The 25,365-nt window shown below is 39.5% G+C and overlaps 1 protein-coding gene across 1 annotated transcript in view; it reads right to left on the reverse strand.

The window, feature by feature from the left end:
• Positions 1 to 19,988: 19,988 nt before the first annotated feature.
• LOC150088404 (QRFP-like peptide receptor) overlaps positions 19,989 to 25,365 on the reverse strand; it is a 268,536-nt gene continuing 263,159 nt past the window's right edge. Inside the window, exon 3 of the mRNA XM_090370148.1 lies at positions 19,989 to 20,717. Coding sequence (XP_090226274.1) covers positions 19,989 to 20,717 — 729 coding nt within the window. The remainder of the gene's footprint in view (positions 20,718 to 25,365) is intronic.

Consider the following 25,365-nt stretch of genomic DNA (forward strand, 5'->3'; position numbering starts at 1 on the left):
GATTTCTGGAAATCTAGCATACGTTAGCCACCTCAATTCCATATGTGCTATATTTACTCTTCTCCTAAAAGCAATTTCAACACCCTTTCCTTAAATTGCTTTCTTCTCATGAAACCAATTTAAACAAGCGGCGTTAGACAACCTGCACTCTCTTAATAGAATTTAGTATTTTTGTTAAATTTTTCATAACGTGCTCAAAACTAAGAGCTCGTACGCTTACTGTTTCCTTATATGTAATGCAGTGGTAGAGAACAAATTTCGAGAATAAAGGACCATCTAAAGAAGATGCTGTTTCCGAAATTTGGAAATAAACCGCGCGCAACAAACCGATCTTTGCAGTTTGTGACTACTGGTGCACCATTTATAGTAATTGCATTCAAATTTTGTATCGGAAGAATGTTACTTTCTTGGGCATATTTTTTGAATATTTCATGTTTATTCTTCTTTTTTCATTTTAATTGGAGAATAAAAAAAAAAATCTTCCTTGGCAGAGAAATTATTAAGCGTCATCTTCACGAGATTAGCTAAATGAGAAATGCCTGATATATCTGTTAGTCATCGAGTTACAACGAGGAGAAAACATTTTTGTAAATCACTTGCCAAGTCCTGACTCTGTATTAGAATCGATTTTTTCTCTAAAGTGTTCTTACTGATAACTGAATTGTGTTTATCGCTGAAACTATTTCATTTTTAGTTTTAAAATCTTGGGGAGGGATTCAGCAGCTGTCACCATAGCATTTTTTATAATTTCACCATATTTAATTGTTATATACTGTATATATATATATATATATATATATATATATATATATACACACACACACACACACACACACATGGAGGATCTTACTCTTATTGATTATTGAACTAGGTACGAAAAAACGGTGGTGGGAATTTTATGTACTAAAGTTTATTTTGATATACAAAACTTTCCTAGTACCCTTTGTATATATTTTAGCGGTGACGTGGATGTAAAGAACTGATTAAATAAAAAATAAACTATTTAATTGAAAATATTATGCCTTTTGAGGTAGGGAATTTATTTCACTATACTTTTTTTAAATTAAAAATCAGAAAAGTGAATGAACCGTTAATGTGGAACATTTTGAAATTATCGTTGTTTTACGCAAATTCGCCACCTTGTTTTTATATTCGCGTCACTAAGCAATATGTATGAAATTATTCGCATAAAGTCCCCACGATTCATAAAATAATTTGTTGTTCAGTTGTACTTTGGCATTACCTTTGGAAGTGCTGCACAGTAAACAAACGCCTAAAATCAATAAAATATGTATTTTTAAGCTCATTCACTTATTTAGAAGTATCTTGTCCTCACCATATCTGTTCGTCTGTCTGTCCGTCCGTCCACATGTAACAAACTCGACTCACAGTGGATGGATTTTCATGGAATTTTATATTTGGTTATTTTAGAAGTGTGTGGGTGTGTAAAGAATAGATCCAGAAGAAATTAAGCTACAGATGGCTTCCTCTTCGAAGTAAGCAATGAACTTACCGTTCAAGTCTCGATTTCTTTCAAAATGTCATCAATAGAGAAGATTTCATACAGTTATTGCTGAGTTTCTATCCACATATTAAAAATCTGGCCGCTGCGCACGGATATGCAGATTATGCATCGCACAAAGGAACCTAATCAAATGCACCTCATCCGGAGTTGAATAATTTTACAAATTTCAAAAATTAATAAATAAAAATTAAAAACGAGAATGGCTATTCTCATTTTTGTTTGAATTCTACTATAAACAATACTGAAAACTTAGCAGCTGTCAAAAAAGCCAACTGAAAACAAATTTTTAATTACGGCCGAAAATTTGTTTTTAGATTTGTTGTTGCGGCACCCCGGTTGAAACCACTGACTGGTGTAGTGTTAAATATATTTGCAGTTTTTTTATTTTTTTTAAATTAAATTCCAAAATGTATTTTGTGCGTTCGATTATCATTACAAAATATATTAAAAGATTCAAAGGAGTTTTTGTAATTATTCATTATTATTATATATATATATTTTGAGCTGTGAACATCGATAAGATTTTATACAAAGGTGGTCAGTTAGTTATTTTTGGTGTTTAGGAGCATTAGCAACTAAGGCCATATTGCTCCGGGATATGCGGTGGTCATTACCTGACCTTTCCGCATCCTGCCTATTTGGTGGTGACGGGTTCGAACCCCGGTCTAATCAAGAAGCCTGTGCTAAGCACTGCTGCTCCTTCCCATATGGCTACGGAGGCGCCTTATACAAAGGACCTCATAGACAAGGGTTCCTGATCTTACATGCAGTAATTTTGAAAGATTTGTTTTTGAATAAAAGTCCGAAATACAGAACTATATTCTTCTCGGGGTATTACATGTATAATCTTCAAAATTTGCACGGCTAACAGGGCGCTAAATTTGAAATAAAATTTGAAAAAAAAAAAAAAAAAAAAAAAAAAGAAAGTGAATGAGATCTAATATATATTTATTTTTTTAATTACTTGTACGCATAATAAAAAAAAAATGTAAGTGGAAAAGATTAACATCTTTATATTTTAGTATTAGCAATTGTCAAATGGTGCCTTATATTCCTTGAACCAGCCAAAAAAATAAAAATAAAATATAACTAAATAAAATAAATAATAATAATCATAAGAAGAAAATAAAAAAAAAAAATTAATAATAGAAAAAGAAATAGACAACCTATGCGTTTCGCTCCTCCCGTAGGTATAAGGTATAAGGTATGTTAGTGTCTAACGGCTCCTGGGATTTCTCCCATCTCCGCGGGTGTACATTGTATCGGGGCCAGAGATTTGAAGTGTGTGGGGGTCATGTGCTGTATATTGTGTTGTGCCCTTTGTTCCTCCGGTCTATTAGCCGCCGAGCCCCTAGTGGGACCCGACGTTACCACACCATGCCACGGGGAGGCTGACCGGGTGTACCACTGTAGCTAGAGTACTCTGGCGGGTCCTGCCACCTACTTTCCTGGGATTTCAGTGGCTAGGACCAGATTTAAGAATGAGATGATCGCTGTTTCTTGAGCAACGGTTGTAATTTTAACAGAGCGTAGGGTTGTTCGCTGATAACTTGTTCTAGGGCCAAATAGGTCGGGCAGTAATTTTGATGTTTTTAGATTTAGACCTGTGGGGGCATGAGTGTGTGTGTATATAAAAATATATATACACACACACCCACACACAAATATATATATATATATATATATATATATATATAAACTAAAAAAAAAAAAAAAAAACGTTGTGCAAGAGAAAAGTAAGGGAGGAAGGCAAAAAGACTGGAGGGTAGGAAACAGAAGAAAGGGGCCAATAGAGAAGATGGCCCCTGATGACAGTGTGGCATGCCCAACGCCTCACCAGAGAGAAGAGTGGGGTGGCGGGTGGACGAAAACCACCTCCCCACAAAAAAAAAAATAAATAAAAAAAAAAAATAATAATAATAAATAAAAAAAAAAAAAAAAAATCATTCTGTAAGAGAAAAATAGGGGGGGGGGGAGTAAAGAACGGATGGCAGGAAACAGAAGAAAGCCGGAAAAAAAAAAAAAAAAAAAAATGAGAGAGAGATATACCCCGCAAGTTCAGGGTAGGTACAGTTAGCACGGCCAGTCAGTTGCAGCCGACAACTTGCTGGAAATCCAGCAGTGTGAGTGCTGCTATGGTGGATGGGTCATGTTCAGTAAGGTCTAGTTAAGGTGCCGTCATTGGGACTCCATTTGGTGAATCTTTGTCGCATCCAGACTGAAGGCTGGTCCAGTAGTCCATCAGAACGAACAGTGGGGGTGGTCAAAACCGGGAGTCCAAGATTAATGGTCAAGTCCAGGGATCGATGCTAGGCCTCTTCTTGATGAGATGTGTCACGTCTGGTCGAGAAAAGTTTGTCCAGGAATCAATGATGAGGAATTTGTCAAAGTATGTGTGGACCCTGTCTTTGATTGCACTGCTGGTCAAGTCTTGTGCAAGTTGGTCCAAGGCATTAGCATTCATGGCTCAATGATGAATAGCAACAATTGGCAGTCATGGTTCTTATGACCTATTGATTCGGATACTAAGGTGGTGGTAGTGCTTTCTGCCTGGTAAATAAGTCCATTGCAAATTGAGTCAGAGCTCGGTAAGTTTCTTCATTCTGTAGGGTGAGGTGTTCTTGATTTTGGTAGTTGAAGCGTAGTTTTGTTATTAGGATCCTCCTGAAGTCCTCGTAGATTTCACAGCTGTGGGCAAGGTGCTCCCACGTCTGATCCTCTCCACAGTGGCAGCGGGGTGAGTCTGAAATTCTGAAGTCATGTAGTTTTTTCTGGAAGGAGCCATGTCCAGTGAGGAGGTAGGTAGCATAGAGTCCTGGTGAAAACCAGACAGGTGTGAGGGGGTAGAAGGCCCTGACATCAGGGAGGAATCTTTTGGTGACAGCGCCTTTAGTTGATGTCTGCCATCTTTCTTGCCAGGTGTCTGTTAGATGTTCATTAAGTCTCATCTTTTCAGCGTTTCTATTATTTGCTGGGTCAGTGGTGAAACCTGCACAAGTAACTGCTCTTCCTTTGGCTATTTGGTAGAGCAACCCATGACGAACAATCTCCAGGTCCAGTGGAAGAGATCCAGTGAGGACCTGTAGCGCATGGGTGCTGACAGTGCGACAAGCACGCGAGGACAGAAGGAGAAGAGAGCGCTGGATAGTTCCTAGGCGCGATCTGTTTACTACGGTATTGGCCTTCTTGTACCAGACTCCAGAAGCATAGGTGATAACCGGGATGAAAACTGCCTTATAGAAGAGTGACAGCGTTCTCTTCTTTAAGCCCCAGTCCTTCCGGGCAACTCTTGAGACTTGGGCAGCATACTTCCTGATCTTAATCCTGAGTTGGTCTAGATGAGGAGTGAAGGAAAGGTTTTTGTCTAAGATCAAACCTAGATATTTAAGCTCTGTTTTTAGTTTTACTGTAACACCATTGACCTTGATTTGGGGTGGTCTTCTCAAATCAAGGGTGCCTTTTAGTAGGATCGAATTGGTTTTCTCTGGGGAGATCTTTAGGTTGTTATGCTCTGCCCAAGCTTGAAGGGTGGAGATGGCCTGGTTGGCAGTTGCTTCTAGTTGGGTTCTGTTATTGGCAGAAAAGAGCATGACCAGGTCATCTGCATAGGCCTGGGTTTGTACATTGTTGAGTTTGGTGTTCAGGAAATCATCCAGCACCAGATTCCAGAGGAGAGGCCCCAGGACAGATCCCTGAGGGCATCCCCTGAAGACTGGTCTGGAGACACTGCAGTGGGGAGCAGACACGACAACTCGCCGGTCCTGGAGATAGGTCTTGATGCATCTATATAAGTTTTCTGGGACATGCGCTCTTCGGAGTCTGCCCAGGACGCTGGGCCACCAGAGGGAATCGAAGGCACCAGCAAAGTCAAAGGAGATTAGTAGAAAGTATTTGGAGTTGCAGTTGGTAGCAGCTTCAATGATTGTTTCCAGTGCATCAATCGTGGAGCGTCCTTTCCGGAAACCGTACCTCCCGTAGGTAATTATCCAGCTGACTTTTGAATTTCCCCAAACTGTCAGCTTCTACCACCCATGTAGATAACTTATTCCAGTAATTTGTAACTCGCTGGCTAAAATAAAACTTCCTGCGATCCAGTCATAACTTGAGGTTATGGCCCATAGTTCTAGAATAATTTATAACCGAATGAATAAGGATGAAATGAATGAGAATGAAAATTTCGTACTCGTTCATTTTACTGATGCTTCTCAAAGCCTTAAACACCTCAATCAAGTCTCCTCTAAGGTGCTTAGTTTCAAAGCTGTGCAACCTACATATTTGAAGTCTTTCCTCATATGGATGCGCTTCTTTTGCCGATATCACTAGGCGAGTTACCTGCCTAGTGATATCGGCCCTTTCAAGAAGCACAATGTCTTTCTTTGGGTGCGCTCTCCATACTTGAACACAGTGTTCCAAATGTGACCTCGTTATCTCTACTAGCAAATGTTCGATAAATCATGGATAGGACACCATGGGCCTTCCTTGCAACCTGTCTACAATGCTCGGAGAACTTCATGTTCGACAGTATCGTAACACCCATATACCTTTCCTCCACTACTGGATTAAGTTCAACTCCGCGAAGTGTATAAATTATTTTGGGGTTACTGTTCCCCAGGTGTAATACCTTATACTTTACTGGATTAAAGCATAGCTGCCATTTTTCTAACCGTCCCTGAAGTTTATCTAGGTCCCTCTGAAGAAGCTCTGCATGGCGGTGATCATTACCTGCTCTACCAATCTTTACATCATCTCCAAACTTAGACATCACGCCCTCTATCCCTTCATCGATGTCATTTATGAAAATCAAAAGCAACAGTGATCCTAATACTGAACTTTGGGGAACCCCACTTCTTACATCAACCCCCAATCTGAGGAATAACCATTTATCACAATTCTCTGCCTGCTGCCCGAAGCTATCCAGCTATCCATCTAAGGATTTTCCCTGTGATTCCAACCTGTTCCAGCTTATAAAGTAACCGCTCATCTGGGACTGAATCAAATGCTTTGCTGAAATCCAAGTAAACAATGTCGAAATTATTCCCTAAATCCAGCTCTTGAGTGACTCTGTCAAAATAGCTAACCAGATTAGTTAGGCATGTATAGGGAAAACCCTTTACAAAAACCATTCTGAGTATTCTTCAGAATTCGATTTCTATCTAAGTGATCCTGAATTCCACCCTTGATCATTGTCTCCATGATTTTCACTCCTACAGAAGTTAGACTGACCAGCCGGTAATTTCCCACTTCACTCTTAGTTATTTGGTTTTTTAGGAGCATTAGCAACTAAGGCCATATATTGTTTTTTTTTTTTTTATTTGGTAGTTGTTGGTGCATCGGCTTCTGTGGCCATAGTGCACCTCCCAAGGTTTTTGCATTACTTTGATCCAAGCCCGAAGCGGGATTCGAACCCGCGACCTTTGGGTTGCCAGGCAGGCACTTTACCCACCTGACTAGCCGGTCAGCGCCATATATTTCTCCGGGTATATGCGGTGGTCATTCCTGACCTTTCCACGTCCTCCGTATTTGGTGGTCACGGGCTCCAACCCCGGTCTAATCAAGAAGCGTGTGCTACGCACTGCTGCTCCTGCCTACCTGGCTATGGAGGCGCCTTCACTCTTAGAACCGCCCTTATGTATTGGTGGTGCATTGGCACTTTTCCAATGCAACGGATAGGTGATCACGGATATGTACACCAGAGGTGGAGTCCGGAATCTGAGGAAAGACACTATGGTTGACAAAGTGGAGTATCGAGCAGCGATGAAGTTCTTGCATTTACAGGGCAAGAAAGCTCAGGAAATTGACGAAGAAATGAAAGCTGTGCATGGACAAAATTGTCCATCCTATCACGCTATAAAAAAAAAAGTGGAAATGGGGGTTCCAGTGCAGTCGTACAAGTGTCTTTGACGAGCCAAGAGAAGGAAAAAAAATAAATTAAATTACTGTATTAGGGTTACCCGTAAATGAAATTACATTAACCCGTATTCGTGTCTGTAAATTGCGTGTGTTCTCTGGTCGGTTTGCCTGTTTTGCTGGACGAAAAAACCTCAGTTTCTGAGGGAAAAAACCTTGCTATCTACGCCTGAGACCGACTAACTCAGCCACGGAGTGAAAAAAAAAGCCCACTAAAGTTCCTCCCGTCATCGACGGGATTCGAACCCGGGCCTTTTCCACCCGGTGTGGGGAGGACGGTGGCGGTACCACTGTTCTACCCACGCAGGCCAAGAGAAGGAAGGCCATCAACTCCACAGACAGTGAGACGTTTGCAAAGGTTGAGCAGCTGGTGCTGAGTGACAGACTTGTGACAATTCATTTCATCGCAAATGCAGTAGGAATTAGTTATGGGTCTGCCCACAGCATTTTACATGACCAAATTACGATATTAGGGTTACCCGTAAATGATTACATTTACCCATGTATGTATTTTGTCTGTAAATTGCGTGTGTTCTCGGGTCGATTTGCCTGTTTTGCTGGACGAAAAAAATAGAGCTTTTTTTGGGGGAAAAACCTTGCTATCTACGCGTGAGACCGAATAACTCAGCCACGGAGTGAAAAAAAAAAAAAAAAAACCCTTTAAAGTTCCTCGCATCATCGACGGGATTCGAACCCGGGCCTTTCCACCCGGTTTTGGGAGGACGGTGACGATACCACTGTGCTACTCGCGCAGATACATTTTACATGTCCATCTGCACATGTCTGTCTCTGCACGATGGGTTCCAAGATTGCTGAGGCCTTTGCAGAAGCAATGTCCAATGCAATGTTTTCGCCAAGTGTTGGATTTGTGTAATGCGGATGTTGAGAACTTTTTTGATCTGTTGGTGACAAATGACGAATGCTTGGTGTACCGATATGATCCGGAGACTAAAGACGTGTCAAAGCAGTGATTTGATTCGTTTCAGGAAGTCATCGATGAAGTGGAATCGTGGTTTCAGCAAAAAAGTGCGGACTTCTATGATCAAGGCATTAAACAACTGATCCATAGATGGGAGAAATGTGTTACTATACATGGAGAGTACACAGAAAAGGATTAAAGTTCCTGTGAAGTCTCACCTTTCTAGGGCTGTTGTTTCTAGGTAGAGGTACGAACTTTTTGATGCCTTCACGTATTTCTTGCCATCTTTAAATTCTGTCTTTTCTTAAAATCTGACAGTCTGTTGATGAGATCATTAATAGTTGCTCCGGGCAGACAACCCTTTTTCTAGTCCACCTATCCTTAAAAAAAAAAATATTCCCCGTTTCCCTGACAATGGAGTCTCTTAATAGAACTAAATCCTTTTGAACGGAGACTAGTTTGCACTCGGTTATTCTGTTCTGGGTCCCGATTCGGGAGTGCATCTCTTTATGCCTGTAACTTTCTTTATTAAATTTTCAGTAGAATTATTATTATCTTTTTATTTTTTGAAAATAAAAGAGAAAAACACATTTTTGGAATATTTCATTATTGGTTGTATTTTACCGTTTCGGATAGTGGGCCTGAGAAATTTTACGCGGACACCCCTTTGCTTGCTCACAGTCACCCGGGGAGTCACGAGCAACTTAGTAGCGGTCACAAAATTTTATTGAATTATTTGTTTTATGTTTATTACTAATGGAAAAATGGTCTTATTTGATGTAGTTGTAAGGTGTAATTTATGGAGAGGCAGGAGTTCGCACAAATTCAATTTTTATTTTCGATGACCTCACTATACCGAAATTTGAAAATCTTAGTATAACGTTTCTCTACATTTTTTTTTTTTTTTTTTTTTTTTTTTTTTTTAATAAGTAAATGTTCTATAATGAAAGGAAATAAAATACGTTATCATAATATTTACTTTGTCTTAATAATTTTATTCCAAACAAGATATTCGACTGCGATGGATTAAGTTTTTTCTAACGTGGATTGCGAAGAAAGCTACTGTAATTAGCGACCTATGTTCTAGAATATAAATGTGCCAGCTACTAGAACTTTACTGTACACAGTTAAACCTCTTTTTCACACAAAATCGAATGCAACAAAAGCAATATCAATATCTTCAGCTTCAACTCTTTTCAAAGTCATTGTAAGAAATTCAAACCAGATATTCCTTCAACCGCTGCAATTATCACTATTCTTTGTCTGAAAGATCAGGAACGAAATTTTCCTCTCTGACGAACTACAGACTGAATGCGCTGAATCAAAGAGCAGAATGTACTGTGCTCTATATCGACTTGCAAACTGCATTTGACAGCATAGATGCCAATTCACGACTTTTGCTTTTCTTAGAAATCTATTACCATATAACAGATGTACTAATCGCTCCTTGCTAGAGTGATATAGCTCACGAGAGGCATAGAAGAACACACTAGATAGATAAGTGCTGGGGTGTTGCAAAAACGCATCATTATCGGGCCTGGTTCTCATGGCATCGCTGATCCCATTTATTCATGGAAGAGATCTCACTTTTGCAGATACCATAAAGATATTGACATATACTCCCATCCTCTCGGGAGCCCATCCCCACTACTCCATTACATCTGCTGTAAATGAGAAAATACGGGAGCAAGCAAAGCTGAAGAAGCATTTCTGTCAGTAGCGTATGATGACCTTCTGAACAGGAGAAGCGGTAATGATTTATCCAATAGTTAGTTATAAAAACATCGGTGTCAGTTTTTCGGTATCATTCTCTAGTAATAAATGCAAATTGGAAACTCTAAAATTTTATTCTCAATTCTGGTACTATATTGGATAATAATTTTTAAAAATTCAATTGAGTTGCAACATTTTCAAAATGCTGCAGGCTTAATGACAGAAGAAGTTTGGCTTTGCGAATATTTATGGCGCCGAGATGCTTTGTGAAGGTTATTTGTTATCGTATCCATATTTAATACAAACGTGGAGTCTGTGGCAGATAAAGTGTAAAAGAACAATTTTCTATTCTTTTCAGATAAGCATGAGATTGTTGAAAATAGCTTTACACTTTTTAATAATTTCATATTAAAAAAAAAAAAAACTTTCAGGCTTTTCAGATAATCATGAGATTTTTAAAAACTGCAGCTATTGATTGGCTTTTCTATCAGAGGTTCTAATATGCAGCTGCATGATTCAGTATTAGTAACGTTAATCACTGCATTACTGCTTTGTCACTCACTTTTCCCATTCCTAAATATTTAGAGAATATCTACACAAAATTGACGCATATGTTTCAATGCTTCCTATTGCTCATATTCAGCATCGTACCTCAACGAGTGCCAATTTGTGCTTGTTATAAAAAAACAACATTTAAATGTAGAACTAACCAACTAAGACAATTTTAAATATCATGAAATGCGCACATTTATTTCAAGAAAATATTAATACGAGATTTCAGGCTGACAGTTTCAGATAAGCTACACGCACTCCGTAGTAGAGACGGCTTTAAGAATTCCTCGAAAAGTGACAGATTCTAATAAAAGGAAACATTATCACCTTTGCTCAACTCTTTTCCATTCGAATAGATGAACCATATATATACCAGTTTTCAAATCACGTTCAGTCCAGGACAGCTGTCAAAAACGGACAACATCCAATTCCTCGGCCTAACCAAGTGAGTTTCTTACAAGATATGTTTCCTACAGACACTTGACAACTCTAGAATATACTTAGCCTCCACTAGGAAAAATGTGTATCAATAAAAAGTATAGAAATACGGTGATACAGAAACCAACAGAATTTTGAACCTCCAACGGTCGTTATCCGAGAAGTGCTTCAGTTTTGTGAACGTCTTAACTAATTCAGGCTTTGTGAAACACGGTGAACCGCATAAAATTGATAATATAACTTTAGTAGTTAAACTGTTAAAATAACAGTATTATTAAAAATGAATCTATTCGTGTAGTTCAGTATAAAGGGTTATTGCTGTTAGTTAAGAAACACATATAAAATCTAAGGAAGTGCATCCAGTTGACATAGATAGACAGTGCAATGTTGAGCCAGTTTGGTGTGACATAAGCACTGGGAAAGCAAAAATGAGAGTAGGAGTTTGTTATAGGCTTAATGACTCTGAGTACAATGAACAATTATACAGAGAAATAGTGGGCGGTAAATCAGAGTGTCTTATAATGGGAGGATTTTAACTTCCCAGATATAGACTGGAACTTGTGGGTTGGTCCCTCGCACACTAGCAAGGATTTTGTGGATATATTGGACGATTGTTTTCTACAGCAACATGTTCGAAGGGTAACAAGAGAGAGTAACACTCTTGATCTGATAATCAGCAGTGATTATTCATGCATTAAGAATTTACAGATAAACGAACCACTAGGTGGCAGTGATCACAGTGTACTGATATGGGATTTACTTAAAGATGTAACTACCATCAGGGGTAAAGGGAAGGGTTTTTGCTTTTGTAAAGGCGACTACAGTGGTCTCAGAGATTTTTTAGGTTCTGTACAGTGGGACCAACTGATGATGTTACCAACGATGCATTCTAAATGGGAAGCATTCGATGAAGTAATTTTGGAAGCTACTAGGTTTTTTATTCCAACTAAGAAATACTGTTCAACGTTTACGCCTAAATGGATGTCAGATGAACTAATGAGACATATGGCAGAGAAGAAAAATGCATGGGATACATATAAATTAACACGTGACACAGAAGCCTATGATAGATATAAGTTGATCTGTAACCAAGTTACAAAGGAAGTTAGGCAGGCGAAGGCAGATCACGAGAAATCTTTGGCAAGGGATGCAAAGAGTTCTTTACTTATATAAACTCTAGAAGGAAGGGGATGAATCAGATTCATCCACTTCATATCGATAGTTCAACTGTTGATGATCCTGCTCAGGTAGATAATAAACTAAATGAATATTTTGCATCGACATTCACACATGAGGAGTTATTCAGCGAGGGGAATACCAGAGGTGTATTAAACTCTGGCAGTAAGCTAGAGAATCTTGTAATCTCTGAGAGTAAAGTGGAGGAGAAATTGTTGAAGATAAACACAAGAAAGGCACCTGGGGTGGATGGGATCTGTCCAGTTATATTAAAGGAGGCATCAAAGGAAGTAAGCAAACCCTTAGCCATAATTGTGGCTAAGGGATTGCTTACTTACTTAAAGGCTGACCCAAGACCTGTGAGTTTAACTTCTGTTCCAGGAAAATTAATGGAGGCACTGGTTAAAGAAGCACTGCAGGATCATCTAGACAAGACTTCAGTTATAGCTTGGACACAGCATGGTTTTGTTAAGGGGAAGTCTTGCCCGACCAATTTGATTGGATACTATGATGCAGTCACAAAAGAACTGGATGCAGAGAATAACTTTGATATTATATACTTGGATCATAGAAAGGCTCTTGATACTGTTGCACATGGAAGACTGCTGCACAAATTGGAGCAGTGTGGCATTGGAGGCAAATTTCTGCTTTAGATAAAGGGGTGGTTGAGGGGGAGAAGACAGAGAGTGGTAATCAATGGACACTGCTCATCGTGGACTAATGTTATTAGTGAAGTCCCTCAGGGTTCAGTGTTGGGTCCATTATTGTTTTCTGTATGTATAATAATATTGATGATGGTATATCAGGTTTAATGTCCAAGTTTGCAGACGATACAAAGATTGGCAGGGTTGTTAAGGACATTACTGGCACTATTCTGCTGCAACAGGATCTGGAAAGGTTGAAAGCAGATGGGCTGAGAGGTGGCAAATGAAGTTTAACATTGACAAATGTAAAGTACTACTATATGGGAAACAGCAACCCCAGAGCAACGTATCAACTCTGTGGTACTACACTAACAGTGGTAGAGAATGAAAAGGACCTGGGGGTAATTGTGCAGGCAGATATGAAGTTCTCTGAGCAGTGCAGACGGGCTTCAAGAGTAGCTCATGGTGTCTTGTCAATGATATACAGGCATTTTTTCTAGCAGGGAAAATGAGGTGATTATTCCCTTGTATAAGGCAATGGTTAGGCCACACCTTGAGTACTGTATACAGGTCTGGAGGCCTCATTTCAAGAAGGATGTAGAGCTGCTGGAACGTGTACAGATAAGGACAATAAGATTAGTGAATGGAACAAAGGGTCGCTCTTACGAAGAAAGGCTTAAGTTTTGCAAATTAGTGTCTGTTGACTAGGCACCGGCGAGGTGATCTGATAGAGGTGTATAAAGTCTTGAATGGTTCGAACATGCTCAATGCCGATGGGATTCTTCCTCTTGCTCAGAATAATCACCTGAGAGGGCATATTTTCAAATTGAGGAAAGACAGATGTTGGATAGATGTGCGGAAATTTGCCTTTAGCCAGCGGGTAGTTCGTTGGTGGAACAGACTTCCATCCCTTGTTGTGGAAGTTGATAGCCTATCAAGTCACAAAGGAAGTTCTTCAAGCAGAGGCAGATTATGAAAAAATCATCGTAAAAGGATGCAAAGAAAAACTACAGACTTCTTTACTTATATAAACTCTAAAAGGAAGGGGATGAATGTCCACTGATATCAATTGCACCAATCTGACAAAATCAGATTGATGCACTTGATATCAGTGGTTTGACTGTAGATAATCATTCTCAGATAGCTGCGGAACTAAATGAGTATTTTGTACCTACATTCACACATGAGGAGTTATTCAAGGAGGAGAGGGCCAAATGTTCATCACACTCTAACAGGAAGTTAAATGATTTTGTATAACTGAGAGCAAAGTTGAGAATTGTTGAAGTTAAACATAAAAAAGGCACCTGGGGTGGATGGGATCTATCCAGTTATATGAAAGGAGGCAACAAAGGAAGTGGGCGCCTCCGTAGCCAGGTGGGAAGGAGCAGCAGTGCGTAGCACATGCTTCTTGATTAGACCGGGGTTCGAGCCCGTCACCACCAAATACGGAGTATGCGGAAAGGTCAAGGAATGACCACCGCATATCCCGGAGCAATATGGCCTTAGTTGCTAATGCTCCTAAAAACCAAATAACGAACGAGCAACAAAGGAAGTAAGCCAACCCTTAGCCATAATTATGATCGCATCCTTGGACTCGGGGTGGACCCCACGTACTGGAGATGTGCAAATGTATCTCCAATTCACAAAGGGGTTCAAAGGGTAACAAGAGTAATTACAGACCTGTTTAGTTTGACTTCTGTTCCAGATAAAATAATTGTCTCTGGTTAAAGCAGCATTTCAGGATCATCTAGACAAGACAACAGTAATAATTCAGACGCAGCATGGGTTTGTCAAGGGGAAGTCTTGTCTGACCAATTTGATTTGATACTACGATGTGGTCACAAAGGAACTGGATGCAAAAAATAATTTTTATATCGTATACTTGGATTTCAGGAAAGCTTTTGTTTGATACCGTTGCACATGGAAGACTATTGTACAAATTGGAGCACAGTATGCTACTGCAACATGATCTGGAAAAGTAGGGCAGATGGGCTAAGAAATGGCAACTGAAGTTTAACATTGACAAATGCAAAGCACTGCATATCGGTAGCAGTAACCCCAGAGAAATATACCAACCATGTTGTGTTACACTCAGTGTAGTGGAGAATGAAAGAGACCTTGGGGGTAAGTGTGCAGTCAGATATGAAATTTTCTGAGTAGTGCAGACAGACTTCCAGAGTATATCAATGATGTATAGGAATTTTGCGAGCAGGGATAAAGGAGGTGATTATCCTCTTGTATAACGCAATGGTCAGGCCACACCTTGAGTACTGCGTATAGGTCTGGAAGCCTCATTTTAGGAAGGATGTAGAGCTGCTAGAATGAGTACAGAGAAGGGCAACAAGGCTTGTGAAGGGAACAAAGGGGTGCTTTTATGAAGAAAGGCTTAAATTCTGCAAATTGCAACGTCTGGAGACTAGACACCTACGAGGCGATCTGATTGAGTTGTATAAAACCTTGAATGGATTGAGCAGGATCGATGCTGATGGGATGCTTCCTCTTCCTCAGATTACAAATCTGAGGGGGCATAGATTCAAACTGAGCAAAGACAGTTGTAGAATAGATGTGAGGAAGTTTGAATTTAGCCAACAGGTAGTTGATTGCTGGAACAAACTTCTAATCGTTGTTTTGGAAGTTGATAGCTTAAATAAATTCAAGGCAGAACTGGACAAACATTTGGAATGAATGGATCAGTGAAATGGGAATGTTTTTTTTTTCCGTGGCTGATGCTGTATAAGCTTGCTTTCTTGCATCATATGCCTCTACTAATTCTAATTGCTGTTACCTGACGTTTATGCTGTTTTGCTTGCTCATATGCTGTTACTTGATATTTATCTGGTAAGGGTTAATGAAATTGATAGCTATTTTGAAAATGTGTGCTAATACATTTTCAAATAGGTACACCGTCTCTAGCCATAAGTTGTTTATGGGTGTCTTGAAGTAAAAGATAATCTATATATTTAATACGGAAGGTGTTTTCTTTCGACAGTCAGTGTGAACGATAGGCTTAACAGATCGGGCTGAAGGTGGTCTCAAATTGAAGCTATTTTTTCCTAGGTGTGCACAAAGTTGTTGAAATTTAAATTGGGGACAGTTTTTTATTTTACAGAACGCGTCAATTTTGTAGTACAAACTACAATAGTTTCACATTCACTTCATAGATGGAGCCACAGGAAGATAACTGTTAAACAAACAGTTATCTTAGTTGGAGGGCATTTTTTTCTGTTTAACAGTTTGCATGTTAGCACAATCGTGTCCTTCGTTCTGAAAAAAAAAAAAAAAAAATAATAATAATAATAAATAATAATAAAACTCGGCAACCGATTGTGAGATTGCGTACCTTAAAAGAAATAGCTAATCGTTAGGATTCAATTGCACTGCTCGTTCACTATATGTCACCACGTTGCACACACGAGTGCATACACGCATGCCATTTGTTACGACTAATGTGTTTAAAACGTTCAGAAGTCATAATTTTATTGTTATTAACTTCGAGTTAGTTTATTTTTTGTTTTTTAAGGTGAGTAATGATTTAGAATTATGTCACAGTCAGGAAGACGTGTCCGCCGCCATGATACTATGATTGGTCGTGTTGAACGTACCTTGCAGCGAAGAAGATACTCGCCTTTTCATGTTTCTGAAAATGTATTCAGAATCGGTCTGAAATGGTGAAATCAAAGAAAATTTATAAGTTTCTTCAGATAGAAGAAATGACAAAGGATTCGACGCTTACTTGCTTACCGCAAAACATGCACTACATTTCTTTAGAACAGCTAGAGAAAACTTTAAATTTGCATACTAATGACGGAACGAAATTTGAAAGAGAAATTCATGTATGCATTAGTTTCAGATCTGTAGTTGAGAATTTTTAGAGAACAATAAAGATCCGGACTACCACACTACAGTTGAAAATATGTTGGCGAACTACAAGAAGGTGGGCCGCAACAGGATTGTCACGGTACATTTTTACACTTCTACATTTGGAAGTGTAAGTGAAGAATAGGGTGAGTGGTTTAAACAGGACATTATACTCATGGAGATGAGGTACCAGGGGAGTTAAAATGTCGACATCACGGCTGATATTTGCTGAATACTGAGGAGGTACTCTACAGTAGAAGCATCTGTAAGAAGATGAAAGAAACGAAATACTAATAATAAACGTTTGACTGAGTTTTTGAAGTGAAAGGTGAGTTTTTAGTGTGTACTTTTTAATATTTTGCCCTTTTCAGTAGTATTTTATAGAGATGACAACGAATTGTCCAAAAATCTTCGAGAAAATATCAGGCAATAAAAACAGTGCTATCAATTGCGAAATTTTCGCAACGGGTACAGCTAGAATACAGCTATTTCCACAGAGAATTAAGTTTTAGTGTACTTTTCAATATTATGCTTTTTTCAGTAGTATTTTATAGAGATGCCAATGATTTGTCCAAACATTTTCGGGAAAATATCAGACAATAAAAATTGCTACCAATTGCGAAATTTTACCAAATGCGCTAAGGTAGGCAGCCCTACCGCGTGTAGATTTGACTATCCGATTCGACTTTGCCATTCTCATTTAAGAGATGGCAGTTTCCTATTCGGCTGGCTATAAATAGAAGTCAAGTGCAAACGTTTGACAGAGTCGGAATTTCGGTTACTAACCCTGTAGTCATGGCCAATTGTATGTAGCAATGTCTCGGGTCAGATCATTCCAGCATGGGTTTTTTTTTTTTTTTTTTTTAGTAGTTGTTGGCGCATCGGCTTCTGTGGCCATAATGCACCTCCCAAGGTTTTTGCAGTACTTTGATCCAAGCCCGAGGCGGGATTCGAACCCGCGACCTTTGGGTTGCCAGGCAGGCACTTTACCCACCCGGTCGGCCCTCCAGCATGGTAAGATAAGGTTACCAGAAGGGCACAAGAATATAAAAATGCCGTTTTCAAAGAAGTATTATAGAGACTGTACTGCATTTTGTACGTGTGAAATTGTTACATATCGTGCACATTTTGAATAATCGGAAAGATGTCGAAACGAAAGAAAATTTGTTTCCTGAGATACAAGAAATTAGAAAGGATTCGACGCGTACTGACTTACCTGCTCACGACAAAACACAGATATTTCTTTAGGACAGCTAGAGAAAAACTCTGCTACCAATTGCGAAATTTTCGCAATGGACACTGCTAGTAATAATATTATTAGCAATCTGCTCTAACAATAAGTTGTACAAGTTAGTTAATGCGCGCAATTCATTTCATGCGCGTTAGTAGATAATAGTAATTCATGATTTCTAACAAAAGAAAAAAACAAAACTCCAAACTGAAAGTAGTTCGTTTTTGCGTATCTGCCATATTGCCCATTCATTCTTGCAAGCAGCGCACGGCAGTACACATACAAGTGTCTCAGTTACATTATACGGTATATGGATAGTCTATATGATGTGTATGAAAAAAAAAAATCATAATAATAATAATTGCCGGCTTTCTATTGGTCCAATTTAAAGGAAATTTGGGAAAGCTGAAAATCGTGCTGAAATAGCTAAATACAAAATTTCGGGAAATCTGTCCACTGGGATTTGAGTTATTACATGCGGACGGACAAATGGACAATAATTATCGGATAATAATTGTTCTATTGGTGCAGTTTCGATTAAATTCGGGATGGCTATACAAATCCATCTAAAACAGCTAAACGCACAATTTCATGAATATCCATCAAATGGAATTCGGATTATTACATGCAGACGGACACAGAAATAATAATTGCTGGATTTCTAATGATCTGATTTTAATGAAATTTTGGAATGGCTCAAGTTGTTCAAAGTGCCAAATATAAAATTTTATGAAAATATATCCACTAGGAGTGGAGTTGTTACATGCGGACGGACAGAAATGTTGAAGAAAACAGGGCCTAGAAATAGCATACAGTTTTTATCCTCCTAGGTTAAATTTAGTTACATAACTGACCTCCTTAAAAGGGGTCAGTTATGTAACTAAATTCAGTTATATTAATAAATATATATATTTGAAATATATTTATATATAAAGTCAGATTATTTTAGGATATCCGTGTCTGTATAGTGGCTTAGTCCCTTAACACCAATTTAGAACAGTCTGAATGGCAGTCCCATCTTAAACCAGAGGAAAATTTGTTTTCTTTTCACTTTGGTTTGAGCTAGCCGTATTTTTATTATTTTTTTTCCCGTGAGTAATTTCCGGTTTTTGTACTTCACCGCAAACAGGAAAACTGGCACTGAACACACGCGTATGCAGACCTTTGCACGCAGGCGCAGAGGGCATGGAAAACCACGTTATGCTTTCCTCATCACTCCGTGCCATGCCTTAAACTGGAGTGTGGAAGTATTACTACCTCTTCTTACTATTTAAGATTATAAGAAATCACTACTATTTAACTAGATATTTTGCTTTAAAAGACTCATACATACCAACAGGGCGCCTCTGTAGCCAGGTGGGAAGGAGCAGCAATGCGTAGCACACGCTTCTTGTCCTTGATAAGACCGGGGTTCGAGCCCGTCACCGCCAAATACTGAGGATGCGGAAAGGTCAGGGAATGACCACCGCATAATCCGGAGCAATATGGCCTTAGTTGCTGATGCCCCTAAAAACCAAATAACTAACTAACTAACATACCAACAGGACTGTAGATTCACATACCAACAGGACTGTAGATTCCAGAAGCAAACAAAATATTCATCTGTGGGCTCTACAAACCATGACGTGAATCTCAGCTAAATATACGAGAAAATATTATAACACAATAATTTTCTTACTTCAATTTGATCCAATTTTTACAGCATCAATGATTTTTGATGAAAAGGTGGGAAAAAGGGCTCTGTGAGCATGTGCTGGAAGAAAATATTTCTTTTGACTGTCACTTACGTAAGCCTTACACTGTTGAGAGTATAAAATAACTGAATAAGTTCTATTTCATATTTATCAACATTCAGTTTTATTAATTACAACATATTGGAAATATTTATATAAATAGAGAATTTTTTATGACAAAGTATAATCGGAGCACCTCAGCGAAGCCCCAATGTCATTCATTTAACACGATCAGCTACAGGGAAGTTGATTTGATCGCTATGACTTCCAGGAGGAGCAATCGATACGAGTATCATCGTATACACCAAAGAGATGAGCTTGTTCTTAGAAGAGTAATATATGACCTTTCTCTTTGCTGACATCTCTTTATGCAGCACAAATTAGAATCGCTATTCGATCGAGACATGATCCGCTGGTTGATGCTTTTGTTCCTGACAAATGGGTTAATGACATCTTGACGAGCGACTCTAATGCCAAACGCAGAGTCTGAAACATATTTACAAGAACTGGTTGTACCGGTAACTACCCGAGTGCCAACTTTATCTCCATTGGAAGATTTTCCGGATTTCTTTACAAAGGAGGATGTAATAAGACTTCTTATTGTCCTCACGCTGCCCATATTGATGCCACTTTGCTGCATGCTGTCACTCTGAGAATTGCTGTCCGAGGAATTCTGCGTTGTCTCGCATAACACAATTACCCTCCTGTTGTATGCCTGACGGAGCTTTCCACCGATTCGGTTACGCTTTGTTTTCGAGGGAGACTTGGCAGCCGTGTAGCAAAACAGAATTCTTAGTATTCTCCTAAATCCGTTGCGGAAGCGACTGCTCATTGTGACGTAGATGAAAGGATTAACGCAGGAGTTGAGGAAAGCAAATAGATTGATGCAAAGCATGGTGAAGAAAAAGTTCTGTTTCTCGAAAAAGTTCTCTGCCTGATACTGAGTTATTATGGTAACCAAAAAATAAGGGGTCCAAGATACTGCGAAGGCTATAATGACGACCATTATCATCTTAGCAACCTAGAAAAAAATATAAATATATTTTATTATTTGCAAAATTTTGTGAAAACATTTTAAAAATGTGTAGGAGAATATTTCTCTGCATACTCGATAGTTCTCTACATCGCAAACTACTGTGTAGTGAAAAAGTAGCAGCATTCGCGATGCGCAGTGGGCATCTCCAATGCAGACATCTTTGGGATCGTAACGCTTGCGATTGTCATTCGAGAGCGTTATTTCCCGATGTCCGCGAACGGTGAGATTAAGCGCCTCTGAGTACAAAAGGGTTGAGTTCTCGGCTTGCAAGATATATTTATATAAATATAACTTCTGCACTGTATTATGTTTTATGGATATTGACTGATCTTTGATTCTGCAGGTATATTAATTAGAAATCTTGTTTATCTGATAGCTTGTGATGCAAATTAATTAACGCACCCGAAAACTCCGTCAGCATAGTGTGCATAGTGTTAGGGTCAGGCGCCACCTGTGATTTCTCACATCTGGGCCATATGTACGCTGTGAAGAAATACAGAACTACTGTAAATGCCAGAAAAGTGTTGTCTGTTGTATATGCCATATTGCGTTAGGTTCTGTTGGGTGTCCTGGCATTTGGCCGCAGGGCCCCTGGTGGGACCTCACGTTGCCCGCACACACCGCTAGGAGGTAGCCAGGCTGCCCATTATTCTCTGGCTGGTCTCCGCCAGGGTCGCCTGAGCGTCCTGGACGAAGACCAAGTTAAAAAAAAAAAAAAAAAAAAAAAGAGAAGGCCTGGGGAACAAGAGAAAGAGGGATCTGAATGTGAGGAACAAGCTAAAGTGGACAGATAGAGAAGGCAGTCCACCCGAGTAAGGAGAAATAGGGGATGGGTAGAGGGATCAAAAGTCACAGGGGCAGGCGCCACTGTGCGAGTGCCAAAAGCCAAGCACTCTCTGGGGGTCAGCTTTTCAAGGAGTGCCAACCATGATGATGCCAGCATAGTATTTTAATCTTCAGTCTTACTCTTTTATCAGTTGGGAAAATGCTATCCGACCCCAGTTTGTGTTTGCACTTGAAGGTCGTTGTTCTGAGCAGCTCTAAGTTCAGCAAACTTTGCCCGTCTGATGGTAAAGACAGCTTGTGCGTAACTCGTTAAGGCTTTGTATGTTGTTTCATTCTGAAGCAGGTATGTTTCATGGTTACGAGGGTTCTCCTGGATTTCAGTAAAAAATTTGAGCCTACAATCATCGTAAGCAGGGCACTCATACATGACATGCCCCCATGACTCCTCTTCGCCACAGTGGCAGAATGGATTGCTTTCAATTCCCATTGCTGTCAATTTTTGTTGAAAGGGCCCATGTCCTGTGATCAGGAATGTAACTTGCAGACCAGGTGAAAACCAGGAAGGAGACTTCGGGAAAGTCATGTCAACGGATGGGAGGAATCTTCTGGTAATTTCTCCTTTGGGCGTGGTTTCCCATGAATGCTGCCAAATTTCTTGAAGGTGTGTGAAGATACGTTTTCTTTCTTGTTTCAGGTCATTGGTAAGCTGCAGTTGAAGATTTAACAACTATGTCGGAATCCCCTTCTTTAATCGATGGTAAAGTCCCCTTTTAATCACCTCAAGATAGAGTGGCAAGCATCCAGTAATAACCTGTAGGGCAGGGGTGCTGACAGTGCGACATGCCCTGCAGATAGATAACATCATGAATCTTTGTATTGAGTCAAGTTTACGCTTGTTCTTTTCCAGGATAGCCTTTGTACGCCAAACTGAGGCTCCATAACACACAATTGGGAGAAACGCCGCTTTATAGATGAGAGACAAAGCTTTATGCTTCAAACCCCAGTCCGCTCTGCTGACTCTTCTTATCATAGCCGTATACTTTCGGATTTTTGTGGATAAGTACTTCAGATGAGAGTGAAAGGTAAGACCGGTGTCAATGTAGATTCCCAGGTATTTGACTTCTGTGTAGAGACGTATAGGGATGTTATTTAACTTCATTGTTGGAGGCCTGCGTATTTGTAGCTTTCCTTTGAGGAGAATCGATTTTGTTTTCTCACCAGAAATTGAGAGGTTGTGGAGTGCTGCCCAGTTTTGGAGCTTTTCCAGAGCTGTATTTGCTTTTGCTTCCAGTGCCGCTCTTGTGTCACCTTGCACCACTAGAACAAGATCATCAGCGAAGGCTAAGGGTCTGGCTCCACCCAGGTCAAACCCCAGTAACTCGTCCAGAACAATGGACCAGAGGAATGGCCCAAGGACAGAGCCCTGGGGGCAACCCCGGTGAACGCATATTGTCATAGTCTGGTATTTGTTTACAACTTGTAATTTTCTATTGCTGAGATAGGATTTTAGACTATTGTATAGGTTTTTGGACGTGTTTGCCTGCCGAAGCCTCCGAAGGACACTGGGCCACCACAGTCGATCGAAGGCACCAGCAAAGTCCACCATGATGGCTAGAGTATACTTTGAAGTTGTATGTGTGGCCTGGGTAATCAAGTTGTGTATAGCGTCTTCAGTGCTGGAGCCTGTCTTGAATCCAAACTGACATGGTGAGGTGAGTTGCTTATCGGTATAGCAGATGGAAAGGCGATACAGCAGAAGTCGTTCTAGAAGCGTGTCAGCAGTCAGACACGTCTGTCTAGAGATATCCCACATACAAGAATAAAATTTATTTAAATGAATAAATCTTGCCATTGTCATAATTTGTCGCCTATGAATTTGCTACTTTTATTGGAGGGAATGGTCGTACACCCGTCTGTAGTGAATTAGATTTTAATCGCGAAACTAAAATGAACTCTGAGACTGATACCATTTAGTTCATTTCTTTAATTTACATTTTCGCAACTAGTGCTAGCAATATGCTGTCGAAATGGAGGGGCTTCTAATATTTTAAATGAATAAAAATAAAATAAAATGAGATTATGTTCGAACTTTTTTATTGACAACTGCAATGAGCGTATAGCTAAACAAAGATTTCCTTGGGCTCGTGCATTCGCTTAACTGAAGGCATGTTTAATTATCAAACGAGGTTCTATTTGGTCAGTGAACTAGTGCTGAAGCCATGATGCCCGAAATATGCTCAAAGCTCGAGCGAGTAGTCAAAGCAGTTGTCTGCGATTCGGAAACGGTTTCAAAAACATGACAGTAGATAAACAAATAAATACAAAAACAGCACTGTTTTTATTAATTACGAACCAGGATCTTGAACTGATTACTGAAGCATGTGCTTCTGTACCCTTTCGAATGACATTGTTTAGAAAATTAATTTACTTAATAGCAGTAACTTTAAAATAAAATTGATATTAAATTAATATTGTAATTACAAATACAGGTTGTCCTACATATCATTTTTCTGTCATTACAATTTGCTTTGCTTTTTACAATATATTCTTGCATTAAATTATTTACATTTCTCATATAAATAAAGCTAACATTTTATAGTAGTTCTAGTGATTTGGTCCAGATTTCATCCATAATTTGGTTTCTGTATCTTCTATTTTATCCAAACTTATTTGGATCTATGGAGAAGGTGTTGAATCATGTTGCACGAGAACATTCCTTTTAGGGAGTCCAGGAAAGTGAGCTTCATCCTAAGTGGACGTTGCCCGCTCTGGTGGTTTCTATTGCTTGCTTTGGGAAGTGAGATAAATCCTCTATCTATGGGGCATCAATCTGACGGGTTAGCAGCTTAGAAAATGTGGACAGATTTTTTTTAAGAACAGTAAGCTTCCAGGGGGTCATGCTTAGATTGACTAGAAGAATAGATTTGGAGATGGTGAACGGGTTCCCTCCCAGACGGTTCAGCCACCGCATAATCCAGTATTCCATGCCAAGAATCTGTTACGCAGAGAGGCAGGTGCTGAAGACCAGATTTCAGATGCATATAAAGGAGTGAGACACCTATCAATGTATTGACAAATCAGATCGATGTTGTGGCAGCCTTCAAGCTCCTGGCGGATAGCCCAGAATGCAGCATAGGTCTTCTTTGTCTTGAGGAACTGATCTTTGAATTTTAAATCTTCATCCCTCGTTAGCACTAGGTCAGTATACCATGATACTTTTGGAATCGTCTCGCCATTAACTACAACTCGGATGTCATTCCTGAACTTCCTCTTCATAATTGTCATGTAGGCTGCATTTTTTAGTTGGAGTCTTGCTAACTGTAAATCTATTAATTGTTGAATTTGATTGGAGGTTTGATTATTAATTTCTTGAATCTGTTTGGGGTCTTTGAAATAATAAAATAAATTAAATCATCGGCGAAAGAGCAGAAATTTGGATGTGCTGCAAGTAATGGTTCAAGTAGAATTGCAGAGAGGGTGGTCGACATCACCTACCTGAGGCAAACCCCCTCGTTGCATAGATAGTTTTTTAGTGAGATCAGTTTTCTATAATTAACTCTCTGCGGTGTAGTAAAGACTCCAGAATGCTGACTATTTGGTTTGATGCTTTGAAATATTCTTTTAGGATGTATAAGAAGGTAGGAACTGACACAGTATCATAAGCAGATTTAATATCAATAAAACTGAATGACGGAGCTCCAGTTGAGCTCCGTCATTCAGGGCCTTTTGTGCTCTGAGGAGAGGAGTATCGAGGAGATTTGAGGTAGTAGACCTGTGGTGTAGGACTGTGTGGAGGTAAGGTAGTCGGTAAGAAAAACACTGCTGGATAATTACTGGATGTACTAGT

The sequence above is a fragment of the Mastigoproctus giganteus genome, chromosome 3 (assembly GCF_048544385.1).
Source record: "Mastigoproctus giganteus isolate SK-2022 chromosome 3, ASM4854438v1, whole genome shotgun sequence".
NCBI classification, from domain to species: Eukaryota; Metazoa; Arthropoda; class Arachnida; order Uropygi; family Thelyphonidae; genus Mastigoproctus; species Mastigoproctus giganteus.